Source organism: Clarias gariepinus, chromosome 7, assembly GCF_024256425.1.
Source record: "Clarias gariepinus isolate MV-2021 ecotype Netherlands chromosome 7, CGAR_prim_01v2, whole genome shotgun sequence".
NCBI lineage: Eukaryota > Metazoa > Chordata > Actinopteri > Siluriformes > Clariidae > Clarias > Clarias gariepinus.
The window spans coordinates 2,200,390-2,221,361 of record NC_071106.1 but is presented as its reverse complement, the minus strand read 5'-3'; the positions used below and the strand labels follow the sequence as shown (position 1 = coordinate 2,221,361).

Genomic DNA, 20,972 nt, shown 5'->3' with positions numbered 1-20,972 from the left:
AATTAACATAGAAACATATGATCATTACAAGAGTATAACCTCCATATTTGTGTGTGTGTGTGTGTGTGTGTGTGTGTGTGTACACAGACTGTATTCTGTAAGTGTGCATTTATGTTGTGAGACACACAGTGCTGTAATAAAATCTTAGACTTGATTCTGATTTAAAAAAAATTTATTTTTATTTTTTAAAGATGGAGTCGATTCTAAACGTCGACTCAACGTTATCAGATTCAAAAGCTGCTGCACCGGATATTAAAAAGATGTCATATAAAAACAGTACATTACAGCAAATGTTGTGATTATATTAAATAAACAAATGCGTTCGCGGACGTAACAAGACATTCATTCTAAGAGCTGTATGGCCATTTCTTTTGTCAGAAATAAAAAATAACCAGTCAGTCTTGTGTAGTGCGCGTGCTGGTGGTCACGTGACTTTCCGCAGCGCAGTGTGGAGACGGAAGAAAATGGATACAGAAGAGACCGACGCTGAACTTGTGCCCAGAACAAATGCAAGCTCTGTTATTTGGCGATATTTTGGTTTCAGGATATCGGACACTAAGCAGAAAGAGGTACTGCGCAAAATTGCTAAAACTAAAGTCACTACATCAGGTGGCAACACGACAAATTTATATCAGCACCTGAAGCAACACAGAAAAGTATAATAAATCCATCGCGGTAAAAGCCAAGAGTAGATAAAAGACCAAACAAAGCACAACCCAGTGTGAGCAGAACAAAACAACACATTATTACAGATGTGTTTGTAAGTCTCAGTAAGTGACATAGCGACGTTGAACTTGAAATAACTGCAGTGAAATTCTTTTTAACTCCTACGGACCTTTTTGGTCAAGCAGGACAACCGAGACATATATTAGCCTAACTGCGCACAATGAGTTTGAACTGAAAAGCCGTTGCTTGTAAACATCGTATTTCCCTGACGATCACACCGGAGAGAACATACTGTAGCCGCGGGTTTGAGAGAGGCACTGACTGTATGGGACCTCTGTAAGGATGGTTTGGTCGCAGTCGCAACAGACAACAGCACGAACATCGCCAAAGCGGGGGGAGGGGGGGGGGGGGTGATCACTGGACTAGGTTCCAGTGCTTCAGGCATAGACTTCATTTGGCCATCGGTAAGTTAAATTAATTTAATCTTTTCATATTTAAAGCTACCCAACTGTATGTTAAAGAGGACAGCTATTAACAGATTTATTTAAGAATAAATGGAAATACAGTGTATGAGAGTGTATGACTCTAAAATTAATATGTTTAAAGGACACTTTTCTTTCCTTTAATCTCTTCTTCATCATTAGATTAAAAATGGTGAGTGATTTAATAAGAATACCAATAAAGTATATGTTACATCCTCCTTAAATGTCCCTGTTTTGGGACAAAATGTAAAAAAAAAAAAAAATTAAATGGGTATTTGTTTTATTTATCTGTACTTTTTACTTTTTAAGTTTTTAAGTTAATTTAATATAATTTAACTCAATAATGTAAAGATGTTACTGTTATTTAAATTTGTACAATTTTGTTTTAATTAGAAAACATTGTTCATTTGTTCATAGTTGCTAGATTGCACTGTACACTATATCTCAGTTGAGAAATTTAAATTTCTGCATTATTAGTAATGTGGGTGGATTTTCCTTGATAACAAGCAAGTTGAGTCATACCACTTGTTTATCGTATCGCAATCGTAAATCGCAATTTTGACCTTAATAATCGCAATATGACATTTTTCCCAAATCGTGCAGCCCTACCAAGCACTAATTAAATAGGTCAGTTTGAAAAATGATGAATAAATAAATAAATAAATAATGGCTAAAATTATAAGAGAAATAAGAAAACAATAATAATAATAATAATCATCTTCTTCTTCTTTGTCTTTCGTCTGTTTCCTTTCAGGGGTCGCCACAGCGAATCATTTGCCTCCATCTAACCCTATCCTCTGCATCCTCTTCTCTCACACCAACTAACTTCATGTCCTCTCTTACTGCATCCATAAATCTCCTCTTTGGTCTTCATCTGGACCTCCTGCCCGGCAGTTCCAACCTCAGCATCCTTCTACCGATATATTCACCATCTCTCCTCTGAACATGCCCAAACCACCTCAATCTGGCCTCTCTGACTTTATCTCCAAAACATCTAACGTGGGTTGTCCCTCTGATAAACTCATTCTTAATCCTATCCATCCTTGTCACTCCCAAAGAGAACCTTAACATCTTCAGCTCTGCTACCTCCAACTCTGCCTCCTGTCTTTTTTTCAGCGCCACTGTCTCTAAGCCGTAGAGCATCGCTGGTCTCACCACTGTCCTGTACACCTTTCCTTTCATTCTCGCTGATACTCTTTTATCGCACAACACACCTGACACTTTTCTCCACCCATTCCAACCTGCCTGTACCCGCCTCTTCACCTCCTTTCCACACTCTCCGTTGCTCTGGACCGTTGACCCCAAGTACTTAAAATCCTGCACCTTCTTTACCTCTGCTCCCTGTAGCCTCACCGCTCCTCCTGGGTCCCTCTCATTCACACACATGTATTCCGTCTTGCTGCGGCTAACCTTCATTCCTCTGCTTTCCAGAGCATACCTCCACCTCTCCAAATTTTCCTCCACCTGTTCCCTGCTCTCGCTACAGAGCACAATGTCATCTGCAAACATCATAGTCCATGGGGTCTCCTGTCTTACCTCATCTGTCATCCTGTCCATCACCAGAGCAAACAAAAAGGGGCTTAGAGCCGATCCTTGATGCAGACCCACCTCCACCTTAAACTCTTCTGTCACACCTACAGCACATCTTACCACTGTCTTACAGCTCTCATACATGTCCTGCACCACTCTAACATACTTCTCTGCCACTCCAGACTTCCTCATACAATACCACAGCTCCTCTCTTGGCACCCTGTCATACGCTTTCTCTAAATCTAAAAAGACACAATGCAACTCCCTGTTACCTTCTCTGTACTTCTCTGCCAGCATCCTCAAAGCAAATACTGCATCTGATGTACTCTTTCTAGGCATAAAACCATATTGCTGCTCACAAATGCTCACTTCTACCCTTAACCTAGCTTCCACTACTCTTTCCCACAGCTTCATTGTCTGGCTCATTAGCTTTATACCTCTACAATTGCCACAGCTTTGCACATCTCCCTTGTTATTAAAAATTGGCACCAATACACTTCTCCTCCAGTCCTATGGAATCCTCTTACTCTCCAAGATATTGTTAAACAAACTTGTCAAAAACTCTACTGCCACCTCTCCTAAGCACTTCCATACCTCCACAGGTATGTCATCAGGACCAACAGCCTTTCCACTCTTCATCCTCTTCAACGCCCTTCTCACCTCACTTCTACCAATATTTGCTACTTCCTGTTCCACAACAGTCACCTCTTCTACTCTTTGTTCTCTTTCGTTTTCCTCATTCATCAACTCCTTAAAGTACTCCTTCCATCTTCCCATCACCCTCCTGGCATCTGTCAGTACATTTCCATCTCTATCTTTAATCACTCTAACCTGCTGCACATCCTTCCCATCTCTATCTCTTTGCCTTGCCAACCTGTACAGATCCCCCTCTCCCTCCTTACTGTCCAGGCTAGCATACAAGTCCTTATATGCTCTTTGTTTGGCCTTTGCCACCTCTACCTTCACCTTACTCTGCATCTCCCTGTATTCCTGTCTACTCTCTTCAGTCCTCTCAGTGTCCCACTTCTTCTTAGCTAGCCTCTTTCCCTGTATACACTCCTGGACTTCCTCATTCCACCACCAAGTCTCCTTGTCCACTTTCCCCTTACCTGATGATACACCAAGTACCCTCCTACCTGTCTCCCTGATCACATTGGCTGTAGTTGTTCAGTCAACTGAAAGCCCGTCCTGACCACCCATAGCCTGTCTCAACTCCTCCCTAAAGACTTCACAACATTCTTCCTTTCTCAGCTTCCACCACTTTGTCCTCTGCTCTGCCTTTGTCCCCTTTACCTTCCTCACCACCAGGGTTATTTTACACACCACCATCCTGTGTTGTCTGGCTACACTCTCCCCTACCAACACTTTGCAGTCACTGATCTCTTTCAGATTACAATGTCGACACAAGATGTAGTCCACCTGAGTGCTTCTGCCTCCACTCTTATATGTCACCCTATGTTCCTGCCTCTTCTGGAAGAAAGTATTTACTACTGCCATTTCCATCCTCTTTGCAAAGTCCACCACCATCTGTCCTTCTACATTCCTGTCCTGAAGACCAAACCTGCCCATCACATTTTCATCACCTCTGTTCCCTTCCCCAACATGTCCATTGAAGTCTGCACCAATCACCACTCTTTCACCTCTGGGGATGCTCTGCATCACTTCATCTAACTCACTCCAGAATTTCTCCTTCTCTTTTAACTCACATCCTACCTGTGGGGCATAACCACTAACAACATTTAACATCACGCCTTCAATTTCCAGCTTCAGACTCATCACCCTATCTGATACTCTCTTCACCTCTAGAACATTCCTTACAAACTCCTCTTTTAGAATAACTCCTACTCCATTTCTTTTCCTATCCACACCATGGTAAAACAATTTGAACCCTGATCCTAAGCTTCTAGCCTTGCTACCTTTCCACCTGGTCTCCTGTACACACAGTATATCCACCTTTCTTCTCTGCATCATATCAACTAACTCTCTTCCCTTCCCTGTCATGGTCCCAACATTCAAAGTCCCTACTATCACTCCTAAACTCTTGCCTTTCCTCTTCTCTCTCTGCTTACGAACACGCCTTCCTCCTCTCCTTCTTCGACCAACAGTAGCCCAATTTCCACCAGCACCCTGTAGGTCAACAGCACCAGTGGCGGTCGTTGTTAACCTGGGCCACGACCGATCCGGTATGGGAATTATATTCTTGATTCACATCATTGATTTGGCAAATGTTTTACGTCGGATGCCCTTCCTGACACAACCCTCTGCATTTATCCAGACTTGGGACTGGCACAAGAAGACACTGGATTGCGCCCCCCCGTGGTTGCATTAATAATAATAATAATAATAATAATAATAATTGTATAAGTAAACCAAAAATTTTTTTTTTTTTTTTTTTTCCCTTCACACAATAAATGTGCACACACACACACACACACACACACTACGTTCTTGCTCACACATCAGGGTCATGATGGAGCAGATTACACGCTATGCAGCACATTTGCACACTGCATATTTATACCTACAATAAAGAATATCTTGTACTTGCACAATCACACCTCTGCTAACACGCACATCATTATTTCATACCGCTGCTGTCAAACCGACACAGCATATTTTTTTACATTTTATATTTTTATATGTTTATAAAAAAAATAACTGTTACATTTTGTCCATCCTGCCATTTTAGATATTTTTATATATTTCTGTTTTTTATTCTACTTTATTTTGTAACTTTTGTAAAATTTTATATTCTATAATTTGTTCTGTGTTTTTTTTTTTTTTTTTGCTATTGAAAATTTGTTTTGTTATTTATTTTTTTTGTATTCCCTAAAGCAAAATATTTCTATTTTAGGCCACAGACAGTCACATAAGAAATTCACTGCATATCACACTGTTTATGGTTGTGTACATGATGAATAAAATTAGATTTAGATTTTAATAATAATTATGTTAATGCAGTACACTGGTGTAGTGGTTAGCACCGTGACCTCGCACCACCAGGGTCGAGGGTTCGATTCCAGCCCTGAGTCTCTGTATGTGGAGATTACATGTTCTCCTGTGCTTGGTGGGTTCTTTTTTTTTTTTTTTTTTTTTTTGGATTGAATCAAATATTTAATGCAAAATTATTCTTTTGATTGTACATTTTAACTCCGTGTAACAAGTTTGGCTTTTTCAGGAAGAAAGTTAAAAAATTAAAAACCATCAATAAATAAATAAACCAGATGTGATCATAATCTAAAACTTGTTAAAAATGTGATTAAATTAAGTGATTTAATGAATCAAATCCCAGACTCTATTTCATTATCTAATAAAGTATATATGTTCTCAAAGTAAGAACCCCTATTTGATTTAGTGAGGTTTTGACATGCATACAAATTCATTGAGGAAAAACACTTACACATAGTCGAATTTTTCATATTGAAACAAGTGATGGATTATGTGTGTGTGTGTGTGTGTGTGTGTGTGTGTGTGTGTGAGAGAGAGAGAGAGAGAGAGAGAGAGAACTAGGAAAGGAGGAAAGAGAGAGACTGGGTACTCCAGTTTCCTCCCACAGTTCACAAGTTCACCATAGTGTGTGTGTGTGTGTGTGTGTGTGTGTGTCCTCATGGCAGGATACACTCGGGACAGGGTGGTAATTGATCACAGGACACGCACACACACACACACACACACACACACACACACGAGGGTGTATCCTGCCTTGTGGTCTCCTGGAATAGGCACTGCAACCCTGTACAGGATACGCGTTATAGAAGATGAATTAATAAATGATAATAATAATAATAATAATAAATTCTCATTAACAATTATTTTTTTAGAGACTCACCAAGAGAAAACTTCATGTCCTGTCCCAGTCAGTGAGGAGTGTTTGCCTACTGTTACAGTAAATGAAATGAATAAACGCTGCTTGTGACTGTCCCACCTGGTGAGGAGTGTGTGACGGAGTGTGTGTGACAGAGTGTGTGGTGACAGGTGTGTGTGTGTCAGAGGAACGCCTGTGACATTGATATTAAAAGCTGATGATGTCGCTGCCCAACGTTACATCAGTGAGGAGCGGCTGTGTTTTATCTACCTGTACAAACACAAAAAGCTACAGAGCAGAATTTCTGTTTGATGTCCATATAGATAGAATAAATGTCACTCAGTGTAACCGATTCTGAATCTTTAGAGTCGACTCCCATGTCCCTTCAGGAGGATTCGGAGAGTCGGTTCCTTTTTGAATACAGTGAATCATCTCCATGGGCGGAAAGAAACGTTAGCTCGTGACACTGGCGTTGTTTTGATTTATCCTACAATAAAATAAACATAAAAACACCATCATGTCGGAAGAAATTGAAGACCCCAAGACTGTCGAGACGACCGAGGAGCAAAAAGTAAGATTTATGAACTGAAAAATGACAGATTTAAAGCATTTATTTCCATTTTGTCCGGTACGTTTGTTAGCTATCAGGCTAAACGTCAGCTAAAGCCTGTAAGCAGGCCCGATCCAAAATGGCGCCGCGCGCCCTGTAGAGGTGCACTACGTAGTGCGTGACAGAGTCGCTTCCGCGCCCTACGTAGTGCCCATGCCGTGTGGTAGAGCGCGGATTTGGGACACGACCGCTCTTTAGCAAACGCTTTTTCTTTAGCAGCGAAATTGATCTTCGTTATTAAATTGTATATTTTAAATCATTAGTCTGGTTCATATGATTGATGGATCGACCATAAGCATAATATAAACCGTATACAGTTAGTGTACGCTAAAAATATAAATAAAACGGTTAAATAGGCGGGTTAGCTAAGCTAACTGTCAATCTAATCTAAGCTAGCAAGCTAGGATTTGAAAATGCTAACATTTCTGTGGTAATTAAAAACAGGACGTGATTTTTGTGTGTGCGCCGTCTGGTTATTGTGTTAAAAAGTTGTAAATTTGTGTAATACACGATATAATAAACATAAGTTAATTGAACAAACTGCTTATTTGTGTGGAAAGCTGATTAGCTTGTCTAGCTAGGCTAACCAGGCTAACTCATGTCCTGTAATGTTTATTGTCCTTCATTTACGACTTATTTCTCATCGTTCATCACTCACTGAGTCGTTTATCTATCTTTATTAGTGGAAACTTTAGATAATACAGTGATGTTTTTGTGTTAAAGCCTGATTTATTTCTTGATAATGACGAGGCGTGACAGGGTGGAGGGTTTTATTTCCCTTACACCACTGTGAGTTCACTTTATTTACACTCTGTACCATCACGTTACCATAGTAACTACAAACTGATGTACCCTCATCTGTCCTGCTTTACCTCTGACACTGGAGACTCCTTCTGCACTCACTTATCTGTTCTATACCCCTTTATCCTGTATACTGTTTCTATGGGAGGACTGGAGCCTGTCTCAGGAGACCCTGGACGGGGTGCCAATACATCACAAGGCACATGAACACACAGACACACTCATTTTTACACAACGTCTAGTTAGCCTAATGTGGATATCTTTAGACTGGGAGGAAACCCATCACTCACTGGGAGAAAATGCAAACTCCACACACACCCACACAGAGACCATGAGGTGGGAATCGAACCCTGATTGTGGAGCTGCACGGTGCTAACCATCGTGCCACTGCTCCTTTCGTACGTGTTACATAAATGTGGGTGTGTTTCGCTGCACTGGGAGATTTCAGTAGGACAGGGGTGTGTAGATCAGAGACTGGGTGTGGGTGAGTTACTGTTATCTGATGAGGTGTGTTGTGTAACAGGAAGCAGGGAGTGAAGTGATTTGTCCAGAGAGAGCAGAAGAAGCCAAGCTGAAGGCCAGATATCCGAACCTGCCAGCCAAAGCAGGAGGATCAGACCTGCTCAGGAAACGACTGCAGAAAGGGGTGAGGGTTTGTTTATCTCTCTCTCTCTCTTTCTCACACACACACTCACATACACTCTCTCTCAAACTTTCTCTTTGTCTCTTTCTGTCTTTCTTACAGTCCTCTCTCACTCTCTCTCTCTCTCTGTGTCTATCCATAGAGAAGAATGTGTTTTCTCTAGTGTTTTTTGGTTATACATACAGAACCCATGAATTCTTCATTAAGCCCCCTCAGTATGTGCCCTTGTGAAATGCTCCACCATTCTGCTTTTAGAGCGTAGGTGATGTTTAACTCTGATGTTGTGATGTTCTGATCTACTCTATATAAAATATTTATGGTCTGATCTACTCTACATAAGATATCTGTGCTCTGATCTACTCGATATTAGATATTTATAGTCTGATCTAAATAAGGTCACTGTGGTGTGATATACATTATATACAGTAAAATATCTGTAGTTTGATCTACTCTAGATGCAATTTCTCAAGTCTGATTTACTCTATATAAGGTATTTAAGGTCTGATCTACTCTAAGATATTAGCTGTGGCCTGATCTACTCTAAATAAAATATCTATGGCGTCATCTACTCTACATAAGTTATCTACGGTCTGATTTACTCTTTATTGTATAATTGCGGTCTGATCTATGTAAGACATCTATGGTCTGATCTACATTATAAGTTATCTGTGGTCTGATTTCCTGTACAAGATATTAGCCATCTGATTTACTCTATATCAGATATATAACATTCTGGTCTACTATCTACAAGATATTTGTGGTCTGATCTACTCTAGATAAACTATCAGTGGCTTGATCCACTCTAAATAAGCTATCAGCTCTCTGATCTCCTATATGTAAGATTTCACTACTTCAATGTACTGTGCATAACATGTCTGCAGTCCGATCTGCTCTATATAAGATATCAGTTGTCTGATCTAGTCGATACAAGGTTTTTGCAGTCCGATCCCATCTGCTGTATATAAAATGAGTTTCTTGTTGTTCAGACCTGCTGACGGCGTGTCACACACATCACATGCTCCTGTGTCCTCAGATGTTCCACTGCTGGAAAAGTTCACTGGTGTTGTGGTGAAAGATGACAGGAATCATAAGACCTGAAAAACATTAGAGAGAGACTGTGTGTGAGTAAGGGTGTGGTTTAAAAATCAGGAACAGGGTCTGGTTGTTTACGTGTGTGTGTGTTTTGAATTTCTGTTTATTACACTTTTGTATGTTTGTGTTACTTTTTTTTTTTTTTTTTTAAGCATTCATCCATTATGACATTATAAATCTTACTGCCACCTATAAGCAGCACAATGAAGCCTTATGCTGTGTACAAACTCCTGGCTGTGTGTGTTTTCTCAGAGACTTTTCTCTAACACACCATTTATTGTCGCACCTCAGTGTTCCTGCATTCTGATTGGTCAGATTAATTTCATTAACAGCAGCTTTGACAGTCGTGTAACTATAAACAGCCAAAAAGTCTAGTGTGTCTTTGTTCATCTTTATATTCCTGCGAGTTATCGTTTAAATACAGGACGTATTTGATGTGACCTCCCCTCCACGGAAGCTCCGCCTACTTTGTCCATATTAATTGTGTTTTAGTTTCATGTCTTAGGTCTTTGTCACATGAACAAACTGGATTGAGTTCAGTCATGTGAAACCAAATCCATCAGTATTGTGTTTTACCTAACTAACATTAGACATGTACACTATATAATCAAAAGTATGTGCACCCCTGACCTATGAGGAATAGGAGAAAAGATGATCTGACTTCTTTTTCTTTTTTTTTTAACTTTCTCTCTACAGCCAAAGTACTTCGACTCAGGCGACTACAACATGGCCAAGGCGAAGATCAAGAATAAGCAGCTACCGTCGGCACAGACGGAGAAGGCGGAAATCACCGGCGATCACATTCCCACGCCTCAGGATCTGCCGCAGAGGAAAACCTCGTTGGTGGCCAGCAAGCTGGCAGGCTGATCCCCGCCCCGTCCTCCAACAGCTCTCTCTCTCTTCTCCCTCATTAACACACCATCCCTTCCTTTTCTCTGCTCATCTTTTGCGCTCCCTTTTTACCTCCAATGTATAATATACACTGAAACCAGAGGCGTGCGGGTGTGCCAGCGTCGGAACACGGCTAGTGAGGGACGTATAAAAAAAATTTAAAAAGAAAAAAAAAAATTATAATAAATAATAAGGTCTGTATGAAGATTTCTATCTGTGCCGTAGGAGTAGTAGACGGAACGTGTACATATTTGCTTGTGAGAAAAAACGAAGCGACAGGATTTTACAAAGGTTTTATGTTCTAATCGCACCATTCCTGAAGATCACACACTTTAGCGCAGTAGCGTGCTTGAACGATTGATTCGCCATCGAATACGACCTCTGATAACGATCATGTACTTGAGCTGTTTCCCCTGTTAACGTTTGAGCTTCACACACACCAGATCGGACCACACCGCCCGAAGCCGGTCACGTCTAGATGCACGTGGCTGCCGTTGGCCTCGTCGCCTCCGATCCGAAACAAAGGCCTTAATCACGTCACGGTTGTAAAGCAGCAACCGTGAGCCTGAAGGCTAATGGCCAACGCGATCAAACCTCAAGCCCAAGCTTCTCACCGAGGGTCTCCTCGCCGAGTATTTAGAAACAAAACACTACAACATCCGGCCGTGCGTGTGTGTATGTGTGTGAGAGAGAGTGTGTGTGTGTGTGTCCGCCGCAGTCACTTATGTGCCATTTGATTTGTAAATAAAATAGTTTTGCAAACTTGTGCCTTTTCTCCATGTTTCATCTCATTATTGTGTTCACAGTCTCAGGAAGTGTGTGTGTGTTAATGATCATTGTTATACCACAGAGCTGAGAATTCTGGACTCTCATTTCAGCAATTCAACATAATAAAAATATCTAATTCATGTGTAAGGAGATGTAATGGGTAAGGAAGGAGTCTCCAGTGTCAGTGTTTTCTAATAATCAAAGGTAAAGTCTTGAAGATGAGATGTGTTTCAAGAAAGTAAACGCTTAAGAGGATTTATAGCTGCTATAAAATAAGTCAACAAGTACTGACTTTGCAAAGCTGAAATAGATAAAAGTTAATAGTTGTGTTTATTTAATGGATATACAACTACTGTATATCTGATGTATAGAACTGCTGAATAGAAATTGGTTTAATTAATTTGAATCTTAAAACAAATTTTATTTATGTAGAGATTCTAACTGTGGTCTTCGTCACAAATGATACTTTACGGAATTAAAAAGAAAATGAGTATGAAAATATCTGAGGAAATACTGCATGTATAAATCAAGATTATCAGACTGTTAAAGTGATGTAGAAGAAACTCTAAATCTACATAACAAAAGTGATGCGATCACTTTTTGCATATCCTGACCACTGCAGACCAGGAACATCCCACAAGAGCTGGAGTTTCGGATTTGTTCTGACCCAGTCCTCTATCCATTACAATTTGTCCCTTCTCACAGTAGCTACATTTTCTACATCTCTTTACAGTGGTGGCTGAAAGTGCAGTGGAGATCATACTCATGAACAGGTTACTGCTGGTTGTGATAGTAAGGAGACAAGTAGGTTGGCAAAAGGGGGAGCTACTCAGTATATCGCAGGTAGTCAGAAATGGTGTGGCTAATCAGAATGTGTAGATTTTTTTTTTTTGTATATATGCAAAGCTTTTATAGAGATTACAATCAAGATGTATTAAGACATTTGTTTCACTCTAAATAAGAATAAATAATGATTATGGAGCACTGATCATTTAAAGTAAGCTTAATTTATATGAAGATGCATTATTGGTGTAGAAAAATTTCTTTAGAGCAGTTAATCGCAAATAACTTTATTCTCACACAGTTTAACAAAACAAAATTACATAAACATTTACAATCAATTTTTGCTTTGCTTTTTTAAAAAATAAGTTAATAATAATAATAATAAATGTAAATGATAATACATTTTATTTATAAGCGCCTTTCATAACACTCAAGGACACTGTACAAAACAATCAACAAACAAATGAGAAATACAAACAACACAGAAAAAACAAGCATGTACAAAAAACAGTGAATTTAAAGAGAATAAGCTTTAGAGAAGAGATAGGTTTTGAGTCTGGTTTTAAAGAGAGAGAAAGAGAACCTAAGTTACAGATGTCTGGGAGGGAGTTCCACAGAATGGAAGCAGAGCGACCGAATGCTCTACTCCCCACAGAACTAATCGAGTAGATAAGAAGGGGCCAGATTATGGATTACCTTGAAAGTAAGCAAAATGATTTTAAATTCAATTCTGTATTTTATGGGGAGCCATAGTTGCTGCAGAACAGGAGTAATGTGATGGAAAGAGGGGGTTTTGGTTATGATGCGAGCTGCTGAGTTTTGGACAAGTTGTAGCTTATGAAGGGATTTCTGGGGAAGACCAAAGAGAAGAGAATTGCAGTAATCAATACAAGGGGACACCAAACTGTGAACAAGGATAGAAGTAGAATGGGTGGAGAGAGAGGGGCAAAGACGATTAATATTGCGCAGGTGGAAGTAAGCACAGCGAGTAATATTGTTAATGTGAGATTGGAATGATAATGAGCTATCGAGGATGACACCCAAACTCTTAACTTGATTGGATGGAGAACTGATGAACTGTCAATTGTGAGGGTAAAACTGTTGACTTTGGATAGTATGGATTTGGTGAAGATGAGAAGGATTTCTGTTTTATCAATTTAAGGAAATTGGGGCTAAACCAAGACTTCATTTCTTAATGCAGTTAGTAAGAGACGAGGGTGGAAGTGAGAAATTTGGTTGGCAAGAGAGATAGAGCTGGGTGTCATCAGCAAAGCAATGAAAATGGATATTATATTTACGAAAGATGTTAAGGAGAGATAAATGATAAAAGAAAGGGGCCCCAGGACAGAACCTTGGGGAACACCAGTAGTAACAGGGGAAGGCTGAGAACAGAATGATTTGAGATGTATAAACTGAGAGGGCCAGCGAGATAAGAGTGAAACCAGTCAAAGGGTGTGTGAGAAATGCCAATAGATGACAGTCTGGTGAGAAGAATGGTGTGAGAAATCAAAGGCTGCAGTCAGATCAAGAAGAATAAGAATTGTAAGTAGGCCAGAGTCAGCAGCCTGAGGAGGTCGTTAGTGATTTTAACAAGGGCAGTTTCAGTACTGTGGAGGGGACGAAAGCCAGACTGGAATTGTTCATAAAGATTATTCAGTGATAGGTGGGTGTGAAGTTGAGCAGCAACAGTTTTTCTAGAATTTTTATGATAAAGGGAAGATTAGAAATTGGGCGGAGATTATTATAATCATTGGGATCTAGACCGGGTTTTTGAGTATGGGAGAAACAGCAGCAGTTTTAAAAAGTGATTGTACAATTCCAGTGGAGAGAGAAGAGTAAATAATGGCAGTTATAAGGCAGCAAAGAAAGGAGGCAAGATTTAACCATGGCTGTAGGTACAGGGTCCAGCTGACAGGTAGAGGGCTTGGATTTGTGAATGAGGTCAGAAATTACTGAGGCATACTGAGGTAATGCGAAGAAAAAGAATAGGGAGACAAAGAATGGGAGTTAAGTAGGTGGTGAATTTTTTTAATTTTCTCAAAAAATTGTAACAGAAAGATAAAAAAAAAGAAGGATTAATTCCATCGCACTATTAAAAATTTACAAAAAGTAAAAGTCCTGTGTACAGTAATTGTACAGAACTGAAGTACCATTGGTGTTCCACTAGGGGGCACCATAGGCTTAAAGAAAATTTGATAGCAAGCTGAAACCCTGAAGCTGTTCTCGTCGTTAAATCGTTAAAGCGCTATACAAATAAATAAATAAATAAGATTATAAATAAGTAAGATTTTACCCCCAATTCAGGTGGGGGGGGTCAATATTTAAGCAAGACCCTTTGTATATAAAATACAACCATTATTTTGGTTCTGTGATCTAATTCACTGTGTGGAAAACAAACAACATAATACTTCTTATGGATCTGGAGAACACATTGTAACCTTTGTCATGTTCCTTAAAACCTTCTTGAACCTTTTTTTTTTTTTTTGCAGTGTGTCAGGGTGCCGCATTATCCTGCTGAAATAGGACACTACCATCAGGGAACACCGTCTCCATGAAAGGGTGTAACTCAGTGTGTAACAGTGTTTAGGTAGGTGGGACCAGTCAGAGAACATCATACTGCCTCTCCCCGCAAAAGAAAATATAATTTATCAGATCAGGTCTCCTTCTCCTATTGCTCTGTGGTCCAGTTCTGATGTTCGCATGTCCATGGTAGGAGTCTTATTAGGCTAGGCTTCACTCACTGTGTGCATCAATGACCCCTGGTGGCCCATGACCCTGTCACCGGTTCACCCGTTCACCTTCTTTGGAGCTCTTTTGGTAGCTCTTGACCACTGCAAACCAGGAACATCCCACAAGAGCTGCAGTTTTGGGGTTGTGCTGATCCAGTCACCTAGACATCACACTTAGGCCCTAGCCAAAGTCACCATTGTTTTTTTTTTTTTTTTTTTTTTTTTTGCTTCCAACTCATCAGCTTCAAGAACTGACTCTTCACTTGCTGTCTGATATATCCCACCCCCTGACAGTGTAATCGGTGTTATTGTCTTCACCTGGGGTTAAGGGGCTCAGTGTTAGGTTTCCCCCCCCGCCATGTGGAAGGCCTGGGTTCAATTTCCAGCCACTGGAGGTAGTGCTGATCCCAAACCCATTTCCATTCCCAAGTTATGCTGAAATAGCAATAAACAAAAACTAAGTTGAAAGCATAGCATTGTCCAAGATGTCTTGGTATGCTGAAGCATTAAGATTTCCCTTTACTGGGGATTGAAACACCTGAATTCAATAATTAACAGGTTTGGACAAATACTCAAGATTCTTTCCTGTTGGCATGACACAGGTTTGATGACAGCGCTCACCTCCATACATGACAAAAAGCCACTTCTTTATCAGGGAGAGACTGATATTCTGCAAAAGTTGCAGGGATTGAGCTGCTAAGGACTGGGGTAACGTCATTTTCTCTAATGAATCCCACTTTCTGATTGTTTAGGGCGTCCAGGAAAAAAAAGCTAGTCCGCAGAAAGACAGGTGAGCGATACCATCAGTCCTGTGTCATAACAACAGTACAGCATCCTAAGATCATCTATGTGTGGTTTTGCTTTTTAGCCGAGGGAGTGGGCTCACTCACAATTTAGCCTAAGACACGGCCATAAATAAAGAACGGTACAGAAACATCCTCCGATTGCAACTTTTCCCAACCATCTAAGGACAGTGTGGTGATGAACAATGCTTTTTCTAGCATGATGGAGCTCCTTGCCATAAAGCAAAAGTGATCATTAATTGTCTCGGGGAAACATGGCCAGGAAACTCTCCAGACCTTAACCCCACTGAGAAAATGTGGTCGATGCTCAAGAACGAGTGGACAAACAAAAGTACACAAATTCTGGGCTGCCATCAGTCAGGATGTGGGCCAAAAGTTGATTGACAGCATGCCAGGGCTAATTGCAGAGGTCTTGAAAAAGGATCAACACTGCAAATATTGACTCTTTGCATAAACTAAATGTACTGTAATTATCAATAAAAGCCTTTGTTGTTGTTTTTACAGCTTTTCCCTTTAAGGGGGCGCCACAGCAGACCATCCAATCCGCACAACAAGCTTGGCACAGGTTTTACACTGGATGAATCAACCCTCTCATTGTCCCCTGGGCTGGGGTCGGCACAGCATCCAGTGACTAGGGTTTGAACCTGGGCCTTCCGCCTGGAAGACGAGAGACCTACCACTGAGCTCCAAATGCCCTAATAATAATAATAATAATAATAATAATAATAATAATAATAATAATAATAATGTGTCCCTAAGATTGCTGTTCACCCTGTCATTTTAAACTGACCTTTTGATTCAATATTCAAAGAACTTTATTAATCCCAGGGGGAAATTGCTTATACTCAGTTACAGTTGCTTACAGTCATTTACAGGAGGAAAGAAAAAGAGTGATAAAGAAATTAGACAAAATTTTTAAAAAATATATAAATAGATAAATAAGTCCTTAGTTGCACACTAAACATAATTCTATATACAGATATTGCACATGTGAGGGGAAAAGGAAAGATATTGCACCAGTAATTCAGAGATTGCTGTGGTGATTGCTGAGTGATATGGCCCAGGAGCAGTGTTGCGTAAATATTGCACAGGAAAATTATACATGCAAATAAAATCAGAAATTACACTTGAAAAGTGGTTTGGGCTAAGAGCATTGGTAGGTATTGCACAAACTGTCCAGGTAAATACTGTAATAATACTATATTATTGTATTGATAAAATCTTTTAAGACTTATGGAAGGCTTGTAATTGTACATCAGTGTACCAGAGTAACATCTGACAAAAAGATCTAAAACCAGAAGCAGCAGACTTTGTTGAAATTAATATTTTTTTCAGTCTCAAAACTTTTGAGCAGATTAAAGATTCAAAATTCAAGAATTTAAATTGTCACGTACAAGTACAACAATATAAAAACGCAACTGCAACAAACTCTAGACTGTGCAACGTTTTAAGAAATGTAAATAATAATAATAATAATAATAATAATAATAATAATATTTTTGAAATAAATAATATAATAATAATAAATGAATAAGTACAAAATAAAATAACAATAAATAAATAAACAAATAAACAAATAAATTAGAATAAAAGAATAAGTACAAAATAAAATAACAATGAATAAATAAACAAATAAATAAAAATAAAAGAATAAGTACAAAATATAAAGACTATGATATAAATTATACACAAATGTATACAGTATGTCTAATCTGTACAAGTATAATACCCCCCCTCCCCGTCCCCCCGAACAGTCCGTGTCCATGCGCGCGCGTGTTCCGTCCAGCAGGGGGCGCCACTGTGTCGTTGCTCTGCACCACGCGGCTGCGCTAAATCATTTGCTCATGTTCCCAGCATGCACAGAGAGAGAGACTGAGAGAGAGAGAGGAGCACGGAGGAACCGGTTCAAAACAAATTCGTGCATTAAAGTCAAACTCACAGCCTTGTGTCTGTCCTGAGGACAAGAGGAGCGAGGACGGAGGGACAGGGGGACAGAAGAGGAAAACAGAGGGAAAGAAGGAATACAAGGAGCTGATGTTCACCTAACTGTGATTTACAGAGAGAGAGAGAGAGAGAGAGAGAGAGAGAGAGTCATGGCTGCGTCCGAGCTCTACACAAAGGTAATTCATTCTGCGGATCAGTAATTATTCAGCAATTAGTGACAGTTACTTCATGCAACTCATACACTGAGAGTGGACATGGACGGGGACATGGACGGGGACATGAGTGTGATGAGGGTCTGGTGATTGTGGGGTTTTGGGGAAGGTCAGAGCGGTGTGTGTGTGTGTGTGTGTGTGTGAGAGAGGTTTTTATTCACCGCCTGATTATTGTGTCATCATCACTGCAACTATTTAAACCATGTCGCGAGAGCATCCGCGCGGCCTTTGATCTCTGGTCTGCGCGAGCGTTGTCCCTTTCATCATGTGCACGAAGGATGCGCGAGCGCGTCTATGTTTCTATAAGGGCCTGAGCTGAAGATGAGATGACGTATGTGTGTGTGTGTGTGTGTGTGTGTGTGTGCGTGCGCGTGATGCTGGTACTGATTCTGAGATTTGCCTCTTCATCATCATCATCATACTCATCAATAAGGCAGCATCATCATCATCAAACCTCCAACATGTCCTCTGTGTGTGTGTGTGTGTGTGTGTGTGTGAGTGTGAGAAACAAAAACACTCTCATTGTGATGCTTTTGAATGTTGATTGTTGTTCTATTTGAATTGGTGAAGGTAACAGTGATGATGATGATGATGATGAAGGAGAGAGATGAGGAGGAGGAGGAGGCCGGTCTGTTCCCATCCCCCCATGATCACATCTGCTGTGTTGTGAATGCGCCCAGGCTTCCGAGCTTCAGATCTCCCTTTGAGAGATAGAGAGAGAGAGTCGAGCCGTGTGTGTGTGTGTGTGTGTGTGTGTGTGTGTGTGTGTGTGTGTGTGTGTGTGTGAGAGGGGACAGAGATAATGCTTTCGCATTTAATTAGACCACATGCTCTTAGGTATAATGTCTAGTGCGTGATTTCTGGACACGTGTCTTTGTGTCACCAGTGGCATTTTTTAGCCCGAAATCTGCCTCCACCTGATGTGTCAGTGTGTTTATTTAACGAGATGGTCACGTGACGCAGGCGGCTTCTGATAATATGGCGTCCACCAGGCAGAGACACAACCGTCTACTCACTATAAGGTCATTGCTAGTCCAGGCTCAGTGGTTAAGGCATTGGACTACAGTTCGGAAGGTTCCAGGTTCAAACCCCACCAGGTTGCCTCCCTCTTAGGGCCTTGATCAACCCTCAACTGCTTAGATGTGTAACAAGATAAAAATGTAAGTTTCTCCGGATAAGGCTCTCAAGGTTTACAGTATATTCATTCCGCTCGCTCCGATACGTTGTCGTTTCTATAGTAACAGTGAATTTACAGGGACGTGGACGCATCAACGCATCGTTCCGGTTATATCTTAAGGAGACTTGAGATGTTATGGAAGGAGTCTCCAGTGTCAGCTCGTTTTGCGGTTTCCATGGTAACAAGAAAAAGCTGCGTTTTTTGTCTTTTTCTTTTTTTCTCTTTCTCTAAAATTTATATACAGTAGGTCCTTTAATATAAGTGTGAATGAGAACTTAAATCATCTAACGTAAGTATAAATAGACAAAAATGTACAATATGTCATTCTTTAATTAGGTAATAAATTGTAATTGTGAAAAGGAAAATGTCTGTAGGGTAATAAAGAGAACTAGACAGATGGTGCCTGCCGGGGCAGAACTCGGGCCTCTGGGCCTTTTATAATGACAGTCCACTGGATCAGTTGCTAAGGTGCTCTAGGGTTGTTGCTAGGGCGTGGCTCGACACCTTCACAATGAACCTGAGTGATTGATAGGTTGCCTAAGTACAATGAGCCCGCCCCCATGTCTCTATGACGACGGGACTCACAGTTAGGTTCAGTTTTAAAGTTCCCACAGCAGGGAATGTAACTGTAAGCACTTCCTGTTTCAATTGGGAGTACCTCCACCGTAATATGTTAATGGGGCAAATTTGGGCACCTCTTGCCCCTCAGGGGTGCAACTTATATACCCCAGTGTGGGGAAATGCTGTGCTCTAGAATCCGTCGAAGTTGGTATCAATGTTAAGTCGATGGGATGTTTGGGGCAGGTTGGGGCGACTTACCTCCGACTCCTACATAATCATTCATCAAAAGTAATAGCACCCCATTCCTGAATAAGCCACACGATTTTGACACCTCTTTTACGGGTGTAAACCAGTTAAACCTTTGTTGTACAAGCACCACTAATGAAACACTCGGGGGCGTGCGGTTACAGGAAAATAATCAACTTCTCTCTCGTCCTGTCTTTCATCCTCTAAATCACCTCAAGCTCCACCACCACACGGGCCTGTGAAGAAACACTATGGTATTCTAAAAAGGGCCTGTCTCAAACCGCTACACTGTTCACTATGTAGGCCACGTAATCACCATCTCCGCTCCACTGTGGACGCGTCCCAAACCACACAGCTTTTTTTCCCAGTATGTAGGTCACAGCGCATTATGGGCGGGTTTTCTCTAACCTTACAGATGGAGCTTTTACTTTGTACATGTCTGATGAATCTCAGAAGTCCACTAGGAGTGCATTTGTAACAGCGTACAGATGGTTATTTCCTGCGGTTGTGTCCTAAATGTTATTTAAAGGCTGCGTTCAGAAAGTGCTCCTGCTAACGAACGGGAAAAAAAACAAAGACAACTTCTTTTCTGGGACACTTTCTTAGAATGGCCAGTGATGTAGTGAGTGAGTGAGTAAGTGCACTACAGTATAGACCAGGAGGATGAGGTTTAGGACGGAGGAGGGTGGGGTTTCTCTGGATGGCATTTGCTCTCAGGTCATGCACTCCTGCTTCATGTGTGTGTGGACAGGGTTTATGAAGAACACTCACTGCATTGTGTGTGTGTGAGAGTGTGTGTGTGTGTGAGAGTGTGTGTGCACAGCCAATAAAAACACAGTTGCAGTTCCTTAGAGTGAGAGGAACAGATTGTCCATTGTCTCTGACATCATCATCATCATCATCATTACATCATCATTGTACCACAGTTAATATTTTCAGTACTGGAGTTTCTCTAGGTTACCATGACAACAAAGCCAGTCAGCTTAGTAGCGATATGTTACGCTAAAAAAAACGCTTTTATTTAGTTTGTGAGCTGAAGATTTCTCCTCACTGTTAGCAACACAAAGTGGGCGGAGCACGCAACACAAAGTGGGCGGAGCAAGCAACACTGTAAAACACTGTCGAGTGATGTTTAAATTAAACAGTACGGGTGATTCACTGTGTTTTGTTTGTTTTATCTTTTAATAGCACATCCCAAAGTGTTTATTTATTAAAGAACAACACGTTAA

The 20,972-nt window shown here is 40.6% G+C and overlaps 2 protein-coding genes across 5 annotated transcripts in view; both read left to right on the top strand.

Moving 5' to 3' along the window:
- Positions 1–6,880: 6,880 nt before the first annotated feature.
- Positions 6,881–11,286, top strand: arpp19a (cAMP-regulated phosphoprotein 19a). Its single transcript, XM_053501151.1, has 3 exons — positions 6,881–7,054; positions 8,418–8,540; positions 10,326–11,286. The coding sequence occupies exons 1-3, from the start codon at positions 7,001–7,003 to the stop codon at positions 10,494–10,496; spliced, it is 348 nt and encodes a 115-aa protein (XP_053357126.1). The 5' UTR covers positions 6,881–7,000; the 3' UTR covers positions 10,497–11,286.
- A 6,197-nt stretch (positions 11,287–17,483) lies between these two features.
- myo5aa (myosin VAa) overlaps positions 17,484–20,972 on the top strand; it is a 62,822-nt gene continuing 59,333 nt past the window's right edge. For all 4 annotated transcript variants that reach the window (XM_053500137.1, XM_053500136.1, XM_053500135.1 and 1 more), the window contains exon 1: positions 17,484–17,723. In XM_053500137.1, coding sequence (XP_053356112.1) covers positions 17,697–17,723 — 27 coding nt within the window. In that variant the 5' untranslated portion in view covers positions 17,484–17,696. The remainder of the gene's footprint in view (positions 17,724–20,972) is intronic.